The 18,147-nt window shown below is 38.1% G+C and overlaps 1 protein-coding gene across 1 annotated transcript; it reads left to right on the forward strand.

Annotated features, from left to right (window-relative positions):
- Positions 1 to 11,936: 11,936 nt before the first annotated feature.
- LOC130589482 (uncharacterized) lies at positions 11,937 to 12,574 on the forward strand. Its single transcript, XM_057390751.1, has 2 exons — positions 11,937 to 12,465; positions 12,561 to 12,574. Exons 1-2 carry the CDS (start codon positions 11,937 to 11,939, stop codon positions 12,572 to 12,574), a joined length of 543 nt encoding a protein of 180 aa, XP_057246734.1.
- The last annotated feature ends 5,573 nt before the right edge of the window (positions 12,575 to 18,147 follow it).

An 18,147-nucleotide genomic window follows, 5' to 3' on the forward strand; every position in this document is an offset into this window, starting at 1 on the left:
ATAGAACATCCATTTAAGGTGGATGAAAATTGAAACCAACTGTTTTTCTTTTTAACATCTACTCCAAAGCTTATAACATAATCCTTTAAAAAAAAAAATGCGCAAATGTTCATGGGTAGGCGTGTTTTTATTTCGTCTACACGATGTGAGTCAACAATTACTTCATTGTAAAGTTTTTTTTATTGAAAACGTTTTGAAGTCGCCAACAATTTTTAAAGTAATAATCATAAACCTAATTAGATATTGAGAAACCATAGGGACAATTTAGGAAATTATCCAATGCAGATTTTTCCTTCATGACTATCAATAATCAAAGTGAATCAAAGATTGAGTTCGAAGGTGATGGTACAACACAGTCAGTAACTATATTGCCTATTGCTGGCCTCTACTACATATCAATTCATTACAGATTTTATGCCAAAGAATAATCATATACTTCCTCCGTTTTCTTTTACATGTTACACTTTTAAAAATTGCGGTACTAGGCAAAAATTTAATTGGGAATTAAGTAAAAGTAAAGATGAGGACTAAAGGGAATGTAGACTACCCCTCCTTCACTCACCACAGCAACCCAACCCTTCCCTCCCCCCTCCACCCCAGCCCCCCACCCCATCCCTCTCCCCTCCACTACCGCAACCCTTACCCGTCGCATTACCGGCTTTCGAACCTTCTTCTTCCTCAAATCATCCACCAGTTTTCTCTCTCCTCGTCACTCCTTCATTCCTTCTAGATCTCCCCATCTTTCGGCTCTCTCTCTCCTCCATCGCCACAAAAATCAATGGTGGAGGTCGGAAGTAGCCGCGATGAACGAAGCTTCTAGAAGCAACGGTTAATCCATGGGTGGCGAAGAGATTCTGAAGGAGGGTCAGATGAAGAGAGGGTCAGAAAAAGAGGAAAGGTAGCGGGAAGAACTTAGAAGCAAATGTGGTTCAGCAGGGTAGGTGGTATTAATGGCGGATCTTGTGGAGGAGTTGTAGTTTGAAAGTGGGTTTTGGGGGATTCGAAAGGGGAGGGGCTGCGGCGATGGGAGGGGAGGGGGATCTCGACAGGGAGGGGGTGGGGGAGGGGCTGCGACAATGGAAGGGGAAAATTGATGGGGAGGGGTGGGGGAGGGGTTGCGGTGGTGGAGTGGAAGGGAGAGGGAAGGGGTTGGGTTGTTGGGGGTGGATGAGGGAGGGGTGGTAAGAGAGAGAAGAGGTATAATTAATTTAAATTAGTATATAATTAGATTAAATTAAGTACGTTTAATTTTGGTTAATTGTTATATGTAAGGGTAAATTGGTAATTTTGCAGCATAAAACTTTCTATTTGGGGGAAGAAAAAAAGTCTAACATGTATTTTGCACCATTCCATTTAAGGAAAGTGTAACATGTAAAAAAACAGAGGAAGTAATATTTTTGAATACCCTAAAAAAATTTAGTCTAGATTGGTTCAAGAAATACATAAAAGACTATTTTTTAGTGACAAAGTATTATGCAATCAATTTACAGGGAACCTAGCAGGTTGTCCAAATTAATCTGATTAATATTAGAACAGTTATTTAGGTCTTGATTAACAAAAATGACATGTAGGTGATAAAAGCAATAATGAAATAAAATATGCATATAATGATCAGGCAGGCATATGATATACAAAGCTAAGAATAATATGAAATACAGCGTACAAAAGAGATTAGAATGTACAAAGGCACGATATTTATATTAAAGATCAACATCATGAAAGAAATGGTTAGTAACTTCAATATAATAATAGAGAATTTATTCAAAGATCCTCAAGATTATACCTATGTGGTTTCGATTGAAGAGTACAACGATCTTAAGGTGGAGCAATCATGGAATCAAGAAGGCAGTGCAATTAGGAATTAATTGAAAGTATTGAAAGTATTTGAGTATTATTATATTGAAGTTTTAAGTGTAATATAGAGGTTTTAAAAGTACATCTTCTACTTGTAATATAGACCAAATTACATACGATCAAATGTTTTTGTAATTTGGGAAAAAGGGGGTAACCAGAGATAAAGTTCAATAAAAGAGAGGGGTTAGCAGAAAAATAGAATAAGAAGAGAAGAAATCAATCAGCTCCAGAGTCGTTTTCAGTCCTATCATCTTCTTCCTCCTCCTCTGAAACATCTTCTTCGTTTTCTTCCTCCTCCTCTTCTTCTTTCTCCTCGAAAACGAGTTCATCATCATCTTCATCACCAGCAGCATGGGATGACTCTGCCTTTGCCTCAGAATCCTCTCGACCCTGAATACCAGCTTTGTCAAGGCGAACCTCAACTCTCCTGTAGGATTCTTGAAGAGCAGTGCAAAGTTGAGTAACACTATTAGCATATTCTGCATCATCTGGTTCTGGTCACTCAATTGTTTCACCAAGGCATAAGTAACCTGAACTGATTCCGTACTGGTCCATTCACCAACAGCAACACCCTTTGCTTCACTTTTCATTTTTAGAACACCACCTGCATATGACATGCCCTTCTGACCTATAATCTGATTCGTAAGGTGAGACATGGTGCCATAGTCTCCCACCATACGAATTTTCCAATGAGTGAATACCAAGGTCAGCCATCCTCCATAGGCAGTGCATGCTTAGCCTTCTCCACACAGCAGATCATGTGACCCAATATCATAGCAGGGAGGTTGACTGGAATATGTTCCATGAGACAGTATATGAGAACACTATCCATCAACCGGACACTCATGCGGCCTTGTGCTCTGGGAAACACAATCTTTGAGGCTATGGTATGAAAGATCCTCATGATGGGCTCCCTTAAGTGGCCAATGGCGTACCCCTGCTTAGGGTCAGGTGGACCAGTGAACAACCTGGTCTGGATCTGTTCTGTTGTGAGGCCTTTAACTGTGGGCCAGTTCTCCCTTGAGTACTCATCAAGTCCCTTGTTTGGGACTTTGAGAATTTCAGCCAAAATCTTATCAGATAAATTAATGGGAGTGCCCTTAACAAAAGCAAAGTAGGACCCATCGTCCTTAGTATGCAGGTGTTCATAAAATTCCTCAACCAAAGGCATAAACACATCAAGTTCTTTGGCAAATAACACAGACCATTTCTGAAAGTCTAAAGCTTCCTTAACCTCATGCAAGAATTTCTGACAACCCAACTCTTTGCAACAGAAAAACCAACCAGAATAGACCTATCCCTCAAATCATACAAAGGCTCGGGAGTGATAGACTTACTTTTCTTGGGTTTAGAACCCTCGACAGCAACAATAGCAGCAACTTCCTCTTTTTGTCGGCTGGGAACAATTCTGGGTCTAGTTCCTGCACAATCTCCTTGCCTTTGGAAGATTCAGCACCCTTCCTAGCAACCGTCTTTATCCTTGTGCCCTTGCTAGCAACAGCCTTAACACCCTCCTTCTTAGAACTTCCCCCTCAACATCAACACCTTCCTTCTTCTTTAATTTCTCCACTAGTTTAGGTGTGATTGTAGGGGTAGAGATTTTGGCTTGGTGGTTTTGACTGGCTGTTTTGTGGGAATGGGTTTGGTAACCGTCTTCTCAACAGACTTAACCGCTTTTGATGGCGGTTTCTTGGCGGCAACCTTCTTTGCCTTTTCAACTACAACATCCTCCTTCTCAACTTCTTCTTCCTCCATCTCCTGATTTTCCGGTTCAGACTCACCCACCGGCTCCGACTCCTTTTCAGATTCTGACTCCTCCATCTTCTCCGACTCCTCTGGCTTAGACTCCTCAACCGGTTTTGGTGAGGGAGCCTTTGATTTTGGTGTGACAGGCTTTTTGGGAGTGGTGGTTTTTGTAACTTTGGGAGTGCGGTTTTGGTGATTTTGGCGGTTGATTTTGGAATAACCGCTTTGGTGGTGGTAGATTTTGTGGTGGATTTGGGTGCAGTTGTTTTTGTAGTGGTGGATTTTGTGGTTGCTGGCTTCTTGGAATTCCTTCGTATTAAAGGTTCTTCCTCCTCATCTTCAACCTCTTCCTCCACAATCGGATCCTCCACTGGTTCAGGAGATTCTTCAACTTTCTTTTCGACCAACCTAGTACTCCTTCTTTTTGACATGATGAGACTGAATTCCCTCTGTTTTGAGCACTTGAGAATAAGAGAAGAAAAACTTGAACAATTTGTGTTTCAAGAATTCGAGAAAGAAAAGAGTAGAAGAAGAAATTAGGGTTTGATCGAGAGAAAATAGCAACTAAAGAAAAAAAATCAGGAAAATATGTGATCAAAGAGAATAAGAGAGAAATAAGGAAAGTATGATCACATGCAAGAATATATATAAGATGGTAAGAAAAAAAATCAAACGGATATATCCGTTCTTCGCAAACTGCAGTTGCCTTAATTACAACCGTCACTTCATTTATTTTCCTAATTTGAAATTTGAAAAATAAACAAATATTCAGAGAATAACCGCCTCAAGAATCTGGTTCCCAAGTGGTCTGCAACTGGTCTGTGCCAACTTACCTTTTTAAGACTTATGCTTAAGTACCCAAGTACTAAGATGATCAGTTCAGCATCGCATAAGAACTTTGTAAGCCCTAAAAAGCAAAAGAAAAATGTACAAAAGAAAAAGATATATACACAAATTGACATCATTTGACGAGCCAAAGGGACAAGTCAAGACCTAAGAGCTCATTGTCTAATCTTAATGATACCCAACAAGGTACGAAGCCTGATGAACACTTCTTTGCTCAAAGGTTTTGTAAATATGTCAGCTAGTTGATCTTCTGACCTACAAAACTCCAACTCAACATTACCTTTTTCAACATTGTCCCTTAGAATATGATGCCTAATCTCAATATGCTTAGTTTTAGAATGCTGGAAAGGATTTTTCGAAATATTGATTGCACTTGTGTTATCACATAAAATAGGAAAACTTCCGAAATAGACCCCAAAATCCTTTAGTTGTGACTTTATCCACAAGAGTTGAGCACAGCACAAAGCAGCAACAATGTACTCAGACTCAGCTGTGGATAGTGCTACATAATTCTGTTTCTTAGATCCCCATGAAATGAGACAAGAACCTAAGAAGTGGGCCATTCCAGAAGTACTCTTCCTGTCCACAATAAAACAGCAAAGTCAGCATCTGTGTATCCAATGAGGCTCATGCTGCTGCCCTTTGGATACCACAAACACAAATCATCAGTACCATTGAGATATCTAAGAATCCTTTTAACAGCCTTTAGGTGAGATTCTTTAGGGTTGCTTTGAAATCTCGCACACAACCCTACTGAAAACACTATATCTGGCCTACTGGCTGTTAAGTAAAGCAATGAGCCAATCATACCTCTGTATAGCGTGCCCTCAACATCCTTTCCCTTCTCATCAAGGCTCAATTTTGTAGAAGTTGGAATAGGTGTTTCATAGGACTTGCTATCTGCAGACCATACCTCTTCAACAGCTCCTTGAGGTATTTCTGTTGATGGATATGATTCCATCTTTGGTTTGCTTGATTTGAAGCCAAGGAAGAATCCAATTTCCTCACATATACTATCTCAAATTCGCTCTTCATCAAATCTGCAAACTCTATTACACAAATCAGGATTAGTAGCTCCAAACAAAATATCATCAACATATATTTGGACCACTACAGATCAGTTCCCTTTCTTTCAAGAATAGTGTCTTGTCAACTGATCCTCTCTTATAGCCATTTTCTAAAAGAAAACTGGAAAGTCTCTCATACCAAGCTCTAGGAGCTTGTTTGAGCCCATAAAGAGCTTTGTCGAGTTTAAAAACATGATTTGGCAAGTCACTATCCTCAAAACCAGGGGGTTGCTTTACATAAACATCTTCTTTCAAATAACCATTAAGAAAGGTTGTCTTAACTCTCATTTGAAAGAGTTTAAAGTTCATTTGAGCAGCAAATGCAATTAATATCCTGATAGCTTCAAGCCTGGCTACTGGAGCAAAGGTTTCATCATAATCAATTCCTTCTTGTTGATTAAACCCTTGAACCACTAGCCTACTTTGTTTCTGACTATAATTCCTGAATCGTCCAATTTGTTTCTGAACACCCATTTAGTTCCAATAACAGACATGTTCTCCATCCTGGGTTCAAGATGCCATACTTGATTTCTCTCAAACTGATTGAGTTCATCTTGCATGGCTAGAACCTATCGGGATCCATTAAAGCAACCTTATAGTCAGTAGGTTCAACATTTGATAAGAAGGAATAGAATGCACAAAAGTTTTGCAAAGTAGAGTTCCTTGTCTGCACCCCTTGTTAATATCACTATGATTGATCAGTGGGGTGAGAGGACTTGTACTTAAAAGATTTGTTCATATCAAAGTTTGCATTTGTGCCTTCTAATGTTGAACCTGTTCCTGTACCGGTTCCCCCTGTCTCATTGTTGTTTTGAGCAGGTGAACCAGTTTCCATAGTGGTCTGCATCATCTTCATGTGGATGAGCATCTGAGTCACTATCTCCTTCCCTTACCTCTTGAGCTATCTGATTCTGTGCTGGAACAGACTCTTCCTCTCTATGAGAGTTGTGTGGTGAGCCTGGTTCAGCACCTTCTTCATCCTTAGCCCTGTAAAGTTCAGCATACCAATTTCGAACTCATCAGCATCTTCAACCTGCACATGCTTGCTGAACATGTTAGTCTCATCAAACAAGACATGGATACTTTCTTCAACACACAAGGTTCTTTTATTGAAAACTTTGTATGCCTTGCTGTGTGAAGAGTATCCAATGAAAACAGCCTCATCACTCCTAGGATCAAACTTGTCCAAACTTGATTTACCATTGTTGTGTACAAAATATTTGCACCCAAAAATACTTAAATGTGTAATGTTTGGTTTTCTTCCCCTAAGGAGCTCATAAGGTGTTTTCTTTAGTAAAGGTCTCAACATTACTCTGTTCAAAATATAACACGCAGTATCACAGCCTCAGCCCAGAAGTTTGAGGAAGACCACTCTCTAGAAGCATTGTTCTTGCCATTTCTTCTAGAGTGCGATTTTTCCTTTCAACCACTCCATTTTGTTGTGGAGTTCTAGGAGCTGAAAAATTGTGAGATACACCATGATCATTACAGTAGGTTACGAAGCTGACATTGTCAAATTCAGAACCATGATCAGACCGGATAGAGACCAGTTGATGACTAATCTTGTTTTGGACTTGTTTTACCAGAATCTCAAATTCTTCAAAAGTTTCATTTTTAAACTTCAAAAAGATTGTCCAAGTGAAACGAGAATAATCATCAACTAACACAAACACATAACTATGACCATTTCGACTTTGCACGCGCATGGGCCCACACAAGTCCATGTGTACAAGTTCGAAAGGTCTAGTTGTGCTTACAAACTTCTTTGGCTGAAAAGAGGACTTGACATGTTTACATTTAGCACATTCATGACAAATATGATCTGCAGCAAACTTGATGTTAGGTAAACCTGTCACAAGTCTTGAGATCTCAGTTTATTTAGCAAAGAAAAACTTACATGTCCAAGTCTCTTATGACCAGCCAATGATCATCCTTTATAACACTAAGACAAGTGGCACTGGTCTTTGGAATCGACTTAAAAATGTTATGTAAACATTGTTATGTCGAAATCCCTTGCAGACCAGTTCCCTTGTTTCAGTGTTGACTATATGACAAAGATTGGTTTCAAATTCAACATGGTTTCCTTTGTCACATAGTTGAGAAATGCTCAAGAGGTTATGTTTCAAACCTTCTACATAGTAAACATCATTAATAGCTTGAGAAAGTGTCTTACCAACTTTACCTATACCTTTAATCAAACCTTTGCTATTGTCTCCAAAGGTGACACTTCCTCCTTCATAGGCTACGAGTGAGAGAAATTGACTTTTATCTCCTGACATGTGTCTTGAGCAACCACTGTCCAAATACCAGTATGGTTTTGCTCTCACTCTAACCTGCACAAACAAATCAAGGTTTAGTTTTAGGAACCCAGATTTTCTTGGTTTCCTTGTCCTTGGAAACTGGTTTGACTCTGTCCTTTCTAACCCATATTTGTTTTACATTGTTCTTCTTTGTTTTATCATGTTTTCCATTGTTAGACCAATGGTGTGTGTAACCATTCTGATAAAGGGCATTGTGACACATGAGACTGATTTCTTTTATCATGTTTTTGCTTAGTCCAACAAGTATTAATAACATGACCATTCTTACCACAGTAGGTACATACGTGCATGTCCTCTGCAAACACGTACTTACCTCTCTTGAATTCAGAAATCCAAGTCTCATCTCTTCCCAACTTTGGTTCTGTTGGGAACTGGTTCCAGAATACCCTAATCCAAACCTCTGAGGATTACCAGGTTGTGAAGTCAGAATGTTTAAAGTACTCTGAGCATCGAGCAACCTGTTCATCTGTCTCAAGCAGTCACTTAAATCCTGTTCCTTGGTTTCAAGTTTCTTAAGTTGAGCTTCATTGAATTCTGCAGCAATGGCAAGATCCAACTTTGCTTATGAAGCTCATCCTTACGTTTTGAAACCAGTTATGGATCTGGTTCAGAAGTGGTCGCAATGTTCTTGCCTTTTCTTAGTTCATATAATTCGGATTAAAGATCACATATCTTACCCTCATATTCCAAACATAAGTCTTCGACATTAACACTAGAACCACTTGTGCTAGCAAAAGAAGCTTTCAAATCCACATACTCATTAAACAATTCTTCCACATCATCAATTAGATAGTTATGAGCCAAAATTAAATCAGAATGTTCTAAAGTAAAGCTTTTCAGTTTGAGTAACTCGAAATTTATACCTTCAACTTCAGCCTCCTTGAGTTTACTAAATCCTCTATCATTATTTTGATAAAAATCAATTTTTGAAAAATCTAATTGAGGTCTTAGCATCTCAAGCTCAATGTGAAGGATTTTGTCCTCGATCAAGTGTAATAAACTAAATAATATTAGGATAAGTTATGGAGATAATATATTCAATAATATTAGATGATCACAACGTTTTGCTAGAAGCTAATTGTGGTTTGTTGGACTAATATGATTAGGGCCAACTACTAATATCATTGAGTCCTATGAGGTCACACAAGTAATGACTCTTGGATATTTATCCAAATCCATTTGTGAAATGGGTTGCGCGGTTTGATGATGGATGGGAAGAGTTGTAACTCATGCGTTCATTAGGCTCATAATGTATGACATTATGAGGCAAAATAAAGCCTCATGAAACACCTCTTTTGTAACCACCTTATATATTGATACGGGGTTACAAAGGTGTACATACACTTTACAACTTCTAGAGTGAAAAATCTGATTTTTCCCTTAGTCTTTTCACACTCATTTTCGGCCCTCACCACAAAAGTAAGAGAGTGCTTTTCTCTCTTCCGTACTAGCATACGTGGTGATCCAAGTGTTGTTCGTGGACCAACATTAGAGGAACGGCGCTTGACGTTCTAAGGTGATCTCCACTAGAAGTTTGGTGGACAAGAGGAACATACGCATCAAAGGTATAATTCTATACTATTGTTTGATTCATACTAATTTATGCAATGATCTTGGGATAGATGTACAAGTATATGATACTTGGTTTTCCGCATTATGTATCTAAGTTCCTACAGTGGTATCAGTTAGCCTATTGCATAGATTAATATGATCATGTTGATGCATGTTTTATTTCATTTTTTAATTCAATTAAGGGAGGGCTTTATATATAAATTTATTTGCATAATTGATATTATGATATTAATTGATTGGAAACATAAAAATTGGATTTTTATGTATATATAAATATATATTATACTCAAAATTGAAATCTCACATCACAAAATATCAGATTTTGTGTATTAGTTTATATCTTTTTTTTTTGGCTTTTGTTAAACAAAATTGATATGAACCCTAATTTTTTCCCCAAATCAATTTGTTGTAACTTTCATTCAATTATGCACAAGGGTTGTTGATAATTGAAAGGGAAAAGGGGAAGGGTCGCCGGAATTCGACCAACATGGTGGCTGGCATGCCGCCGGAATGTGGCCGGCGTCGTGGTGGCTCGCGTGGCGCGAGCTTCCTGCGCTGGGCGCTGCTGTTGGCGCGGCTTGCTGCCTGCGCTATGTCGTGGCCGCCAGCACTGCCGGTGTTGGTCGCCGTGGCTAGCGCGCGGTGGCCGGTTCTGCCGAGGCTGGTCGCGCGGTGGTGGGCTGCTGCTGGGGTGGCAGTGGTGCTGCACTGCTGCCTATTTTTTTTTTTAAAAAAAGGTTCTTTTTTTTTAGTATATTCCAATATTGCAAATTGATTAATTAATGGTGATTAATTTTATATTTAAGTCATAATTGAATTAAAATAATGAGCTTTAATTTTATTAGTTAATTATATGTGATAATTGACTAGTTAATTTTAAAGGGGGATACTAAGAAGTTAGTAACTATTATTATTTTTATTATTATGATGTTAATTACATTTTAGGTTGTTAGTATTAATAGTTGATTAATTCTTCCATGCCTCTTTATGTGGTTAGTCATCATGTTATTTTTTTTTATTTAATATGATTAATATATGTGGTGCCTACAATTGCTTTAATTTTTCCTTTAAGTTTAATATGATTAAATTTGTTGGATTAATATTTTAAAGCCTTTGTGAGATGAAATTCTAATATGATTAAATTTTGTCTTAAGGTACCAACCATAGGATTTAATGCGAGATTAAATCTTCATGGTGTTATTATGATTTAAAGTTGTTAAAACATGATAATTTATTTTAATAGTTGATTAAAATGCTTGTTTTATATATATGATATTATGAATGCATGCGGTGACTAGTATGGCCCAAAACTTGAATAGAAAATACGATCTGCGTATCGTTAATGTATTTTTGTAATCTAAATACGATCTCGCATCGTTGGTATTTTTGTAATATTTTAGTTTATAATTTCAAAAATATTCATTCAAGTAGTAATAAGAAGAATGGTGATTCAATCTTATCCTATGAAGCACAAGGATGGAGATCTATGATGATTCAACAAAGGAACCTTAAAGAGTAGTCTTTAGGTTTAGGGGCCATACTAGGATCACATTTTATTTTATGCATTCAAATATTGCTTTTAAATGCTTTCTAAGTTTATTATGCTTGTGATTTAATTATTTATATGTTCACTAGTAATTAAATCAACATAATAATTTACTTAGGTCCCTTAAATAAAATATTGGGTTTTTGCTATTCCAAATAAACACCTACTAAAACTTGATCGTTAGTAATACGTTCTGCCAAAGCAGAGTATTACTTTCAATCTTGGGCTAAGTAGATTAAATTTCCGAAATTTGCAAGTTTAGTTTGGTTTGGCCCAACAAAATCATCAAAACGGTTTTGGATTTTGTAGCAAAGTTTTTGGGTTTTGTGTTTGGGTGACAAGCTCTGTCTAGGATTAGGAAGGCTCTCCCCAACGTTGTGGGTAACTTCCTTACCTGGGAGTGTAATCACCTTAGCAAACACCCATTAACTAAGAATTACAAATGTTGTAATTAGTAAAGGAGTTTACTTACCTTTTAAACTTGGTTTTAAGTTGAGGCCAAAGTCCACTTATAAATCATGTTTGATAGGATCTTAGAACCACTTGATTCAAAAAGGGGACATGTTAAAATTGGTCAAGTGCATAGCTTTTATTTTAAAGTGTTTAAAATTTGTTAAGAGCTATTATGATAAACATACTTATACTTTTTGCATCTTCTATGTAGATATCATGTCTGGTAACAACAATAATTCACCTTTTAACTTACGTTCAATCCTTGAGAAGGATAAATTGAACGGGAACAACTTCCTTGATTGGGAAAGGAATCTAAGAATTGTTCTTAGGTCCGAAGGTCGAGAGGATGTTATTGAAACCCCGATCCTAGTTTTAACTACTACCTCTACTGATGCTGAGAAAGAGGCCCATAAGGCCGTTGCAGAAAGGTCAGTAATTGTTACTTGCCTTATGCTAGCGGCTATGGAACCAACCCTTCAAAAGAGGTTTGCAAGCTTGGATGCCTATAGCATTATCCGACAGTTGAAAACCATGTATCAACAACAAGCTCGGATAGAGAGGTATGAAACTCATAAGGCTATTATTGAGTGTTCGTTAGTTGAAGGCAAGCTGGTCGCCACTCATGTCTTCGAAATGATTGGTTATTTCGAAGCCATGGAGAGGTTGGGCTTTCCTTATAGCCAAGAGTTGGCTACTGACATCATTTTGCACTCACTTCATAAGGGGTTCAATATGTTTCGATTGAATTTCAATATGAACGGGGTGTCGAAAACCCTTGCTGAGTTGCATGGGATGCTCATGACTGCCGAGCAAAACATCACTATTGCACCTAAGAAGGAAGTTCTTATGGTTCAAAAGGAAAAGGGTTTTAAGAAGGAATGTGCTGGCAAGAAAAAGCAAGATAAGGGCAAGCAAGTTGCCACTAAGACTGCTATTAAGCCACAGGCAAAGGCAAAGCCAAAGGTGACCGCAAATGCCAAGTGCTTCTATTATGATCAAATAGGTCATTGGAAGCGTAACTGCCCAAAGTACTTGAAGGATAAGAAGTCTGGGGCTTCTTCTTCAGGTATCTATGTTATTGACATTAATTTAGCAACCTCTACTTCTTGGGTATTTGATACCGGTTGTGTTTCTCACATTACTTCGAATGTGCAGGGACTAAGGAGTAGAACTTTGGCTAAAGGAGAGGTGGAACTGCGAGTTGGAAATGGTGCAAGAGTTGCAGCCGTTGCAGTTGGGACTTATAGTCTACCTTTGCCTTCTGGATTAATATTAGAGCTTAATAATTGTTATTATGTTCCTGCTATTACCAAAACATTATTTCTATTCCTGTTTTGGATAATGAAGGGTTTTCATTTACAATTGAGAAAGGTTGTTTCTCTGTTTATTTGAATTCAATGTTTTATGCCACTGCTAAGAGGTCTAATGGTCTATATTACCTAGACTTAGACGAATATGTCCTTAACATAGACAGCAAAAAACATAGATCAAGCGATACTAATCCTACTTACTTATGGCATTGTCGTTTAGGACACATAAACGCGAAACGCATTAAGAAGTTGCATAAAGATGGACTTCTAACATCCTTTGATCTTGAGCCATTTGATGTGTGTGAATCATGTTTAATGGGTAAAATGACAAAGTCACCTTTTACTGGAAAGGGTGAAAGAGCCAGTGATCTATTGGGCCTAATACATACTGATGTATGTGGACCAATGAGCACAAAATCTAGGGGAGGGTTTGGATACTTCGTTACTTTTACGGACGATTTAAGTAGATATGGATATGTCTATTTAATGAAGCATAAGTCGGAATCATTTGAAAAGTTCAAAGAATTCCAGAATGAAGTCCAAAACCAGCTTGGCAAAACAATCAAAGCACTGCGATCCGATCGTGGTGGTGAATATTTGAGCAAAGAGTGTAGTGATCATTTGAAGAGTTGTGGAATTCTTTCACAACTAAATCCACCTGGAACACCTCAGTTGAATGGTGTTTCCGAAAGGAGGAACCGAACTCTACTTGATATGGTTCGGTCTATGATGAGTTTTGCTGATCTTCCAATATCCTTCTGGAGATATGCTCTCGAAACTGCAACTTTCACACTTAATAGAACTGCATCAAAGGCAGTAGATAAGACACCATATGAGATATGGAGTGGAAAAGTTCCAAGCTTGTCTTTTCTACGTATTTGGGGATGTGAAGTTTATGTAAAGCGTTTACTTTCAGACAAACTCGCCCCTAAATCAGATAAGTGTTTCTTCGTGGGTTATCCCAAGGAAACCAAGGGCTATTACTTCTACAATCGCATTGAGGGCAAAGTGTTTGTTGCTCGTCGTGGTGTTTTTTTTGGAAAAAGATTTTATTTCCAAAAAGGCAAGTGGGAGTAATGTATTTCTCGAAGAAGTTCGAGAAGAGCAACAAATGAAAATAGTTCATCCTATGTTAGAGACAACGACACAAGAGCCAGATGTTGGGCTTGAAGTAGTTCCTCCTTTGGAGGAATCTTCTCCCATAACTGATCAAGTGTTGGAGGACGTGCATCCCGTACACAAACCTCCTACTGTCCCACTCGAATCTAATTCATACGAAAATTCTCAAATTGTTGAGAAGAAAATTTCTCCTGTTGCAGCCCCTCGTAAGTCTAGTAGAACAAGAATACCAACCAAGAGGTTTGTTGATTTCTTGTTAACCGAAAATTCTGAGATAATGATTTTAGAATTTGAGGAACCTACTACTTATAAGCAAGCTTTGATGAGTGAAGACTCCGAAAAATGGCTCGAAGCCATGAGGTCCGAAATGGCATCCATGTCTGAAAATCAAGTATGGGACTTGGTAGATTAGCCTGATGGGATTACACCTATTGGTTGCAAATGGGTTTTCAAAGTAAAAACAGACAAGGATGGTAATATCCAGGTTTACAAAGCAAGGTTGGTTGCAAAAGGGTTCAAGCAAGTTCATGGTATAGACTATGACGAAACCTTTTCACCGGTAGCCATCCTTAAATATGTTCGGATACTCCTAGCGATCGCCGCCTGCTATGATTACGAGATTTGGCAAATGGATGTCAAAACCGCTCTCTTGAATGGGTTCTTGAAAGAGGATGTGTATATGACACAGCCGGAGGGTTTTGTGGATCCAGAAAATCCTAGGAGCGTATGTAAGCTTCAAAAATCCATTTATGGATTGAAGCAAGCATCTCGGAGTTGGAATCTTCGTTTTGATGAGACAATCAAACAATTTGGTTTTTCTAAAAACGGAGAAGAGTCTTGTGTTTACAAGAAGGAAAGTGGGAGTAACATAGTCTTCTTGGTCTTGTATGTAGATGACATACTTCTCATAGGAAATGACATTCCCATGCTTGAGTCAGTCAAGGAATGGTTGAAAAGTTTTTTTTTCTATGAAAGACCTTGGAAACGCTGAGTACATTTTGGGGATCAAGATCTATAGGGATAGGTCTAAAGGATGATCGGACTTAGCCAACGAACTTATATAGATAAGATCGTCACTAAGTTCAACATGGAAAACTCTAAGAGAGGCTTCCTACCGATGCAACATGGAGTGTCGCTTAGCAAGACTCAGTGTCCTTCTGGGCCTGATGAGATTAAACGAATGAGTAATGTTCCTTATGCGTCAGCTATAGGGTCCATTATGTACTCCATGATTTGTACGCGCCCAGATGTTTCATATGCCTTGAGCATGTGTAGCAGATTCCAATCAAATCCAGGTGACGCAAACTGGAGTGCAGCTAAGAATATCCTAAAGTACTTGAGAAGGACTAAGGATAATTTCTTAGTGTATGGAGGTGAAAGTAAGTTAATTGTGGAGGGTTACACAGATGCGAGCTTCCAAACTGACAAAGGTGATTTCCGATCCCAATCTGGTTTCATCTTTTGTCTAAATGGAGGGGCAGTGAGCTGGAAAAGTTCAAAGCAAAGCACTGTTGCCGATTCTACAACAGAAGCTGAGTACATTGCTGCGGCAGATGCAGCAAAAGAAGCCGTTTGGATGAAGAAGTTCATTCTGGAACTAGGAGTAGTGCCTAGTGTTGGAGATGGTATTGTTTTACATTGTGATAAAAATGGTGCCATAGCTCAGTCTAAGGAACCAAGATCACATCAAAGGTGTAAACACGTACTTAGAAAGTTTCATCTTATTCGAGAAATCGTTGAGAGAAAAGATGTAATAGTTAGCAAAGTTCATACGGATAGCAATGTTGCTGATCCTTTGACTAAACCTTTGCCACAGCCCAAACATGAGAGTCATACTAGGGCTATAGGGCTTAAGCATATAGGAGAGTGGGTTTAATTGTGTACTATTTACTTTTAATTAGTTCACAGTTGTAATTACTCGCTTTGATATGTTATGTTTATGTTTATCAATAAAAGTTTTGTTCTTATTTAATCTTGGTTTAGTATTAAATAAAACGTTCAAAGTATTTTATAACGTTTGATAGGATTGTCAAATACGTGATTTGACAAATGGAACTCTATCAAGTGAACAGGAGTTATAATATACCTTAGTCCCTAGTTCGAATCATTAAGTTGAACTTAATGATTCAGTTTCATGGACTAGATTGCAAGTTAATTGATAGCGTAGTTTCATGGGCTATAGGGACATGGAGATGTCTAGTAATTTGCATAGGCTTGTATAGTTGATACACGCTGGGCAGACCTAGTAGGAGTTCTCTAAAAGGTTTATGAGACTTTTATTAATATGTTTAGTGGATTCCTTTGACATGAGTATGACAATGTTCTTACTTAAGGATTAGTATGTTTTTGACGCTGCAAAATGCCGTGCCGTAAAAGGAGGTTATAAAAGCAGCAATCGGAACTGCTATGAATTGAGTGGGAGCTTTGGTCATACAAGATTGGATAAGTCCTCCTAAGAGTTAGGATTGGTGTCTTGGCCTCTTGAAGAGTGAGAACTGAAAATGCATGGCCGTGCTCAAATGGATTAAGAAGTTAATCATTTGTTTCGACAGTTCGAACTCAGATTTCAAGGAACGACTTGAATATTGTTATGATGAACACATGATGTTATCATGTCATCAAGTTAGACATTAAGCGACTTAAGGAGTTTGAAGGTTACACACTTGTTCTTAGACAAGTGGGAGATTGAAGGATTTTGTCCTCGATCAAGTGTAATAAACTAAATAATATTAGGATAAGTTATGGAGATAATATATTCAATAATATTTGATGATCACAACGTTTTGCTAGAAGCTAATTGTGGTTTGTTGGACTAATATGATTAGAGCCAACTACTAATATCATTGAGTCCTATAAGGTCACACAAGTAATGACACTTGGATATTTATCCAAATCCATTGGTGAAATGGGTTGCGCGGTTTGATGATGGATGGGAAGAGTTGTAACTCATGAGTTTATTAGGCTCATAATGTATGACATTATGAGGCAAAATAAAGCCTCATGAAACACCTCTTTTGTAACCACCTTATATATTGATATGGGGTTACAAAGGTGTACATACACTTTACAACTTCTAGAGTGAAAAATCTGATTTTTCCCTTAGTCTTTTCGCACTCATTTTCGGCCCTCACCACAAAGTAAGAGAGTGTTTTCTCTCTTCCGTACTAGCATACGTGGTGATCCAAGTGTTATTCGTGGACCAACATTAGAGGAACGGCGCTTGACGTTCTAAGGTGATCTCCACTAGAAGTTTGGTGGACAAGAGGAACATACGCATCAAAGGTATAATTCTATACTATTGTTTGATTCATACTAATTTATGCAATGATCTTGGGATAGATGTACAAGTATATGATACTTGGTTTTCCGCATTATGCATCTAAGTTCCTACACAATGTTCTTCTGATCCAGACTTATTTCAAGCTCTGAAATTTTTTCTTTCAGTTATGTACATATAAGTTCAAGTTCAGCAGGACGACTTTCACTTAGGTCTAAGTTTCGAGTTACCTCTCTAAACTTCTTTTTGTTAGCTTTATAAGCAGCATTTCCTTTAACATTTTGTTTAATAGCAGAATCAATAAAACCTAGTAACTCATATCTATCACAATATCTCATTTGTTCTTGCATATTAGAGATAGTTACCTGTTCTTCGTCGGAAGAGTTGCTTCCTGCCATGAGGCACATGTGTCCTTTCTTTCCTAAACTGATCTGCTTTTGGTCTATGTCTCCAATCAGAGTAGTCACACACATCAGGGCTTCATTTTCCTCGCTTTCACCACCTGAATCAGAATCACCCCAGGCGGCTAGCATAACCCTCTTAGTCATTTTCTTCTATCTCTGTCCTCCTTTATCATTCTTCCATGTTGGACAATCCTTAATCATGTGTCCAGTTTCTCCACATTTGAAGCAACAAGTGCTGAAACTGGTCTTCTTCAAGTTGCCCTTGTTCTTCCAAGACTTCCCCTTGAACTGCGTTCTAAGACTCCTCTCAAACCTCTTAGCCATGAGCCCAATCTCATCGAGATCTTCATCATTTTCGTCACCCTTCAAAGCTAACCCACGACTTTTAGTTGTACTTTCCTCCTTTGAATCCACCAACATCTCATGAGTCAGTAATGACCCAATAAGTTGTTCCATGGACAAGGTCGTTAGATCCTTAGCCTCCTGAATAGCAGTCACCTTGGGCAGCCATTTACCTGTCAAACTTCTCAAGATCTTTCTCACCAAATCTTCATTAGTAAAGTCCTTTCCAAGAGATTTAAGTTCATTGAAAATTGTCATGAAACGAGTAAACATATCTCTTATATTTTCAT

Source organism: Beta vulgaris, chromosome 7 (genome assembly GCF_026745355.1).
Source record: "Beta vulgaris subsp. vulgaris cultivar EL10 chromosome 7, EL10.2, whole genome shotgun sequence".
NCBI lineage: Eukaryota > Viridiplantae > Streptophyta > Magnoliopsida > Caryophyllales > Amaranthaceae > Beta > Beta vulgaris.

Bases quoted from the DNA above. Each gene is read 5' to 3' on its own strand.
- LOC130589482 (XM_057390751.1), top strand. From the start codon at position 11,937: ATGTATCAACAACAAGCTCGGATAGAGAGGTATGAAACTCATAAGGCT.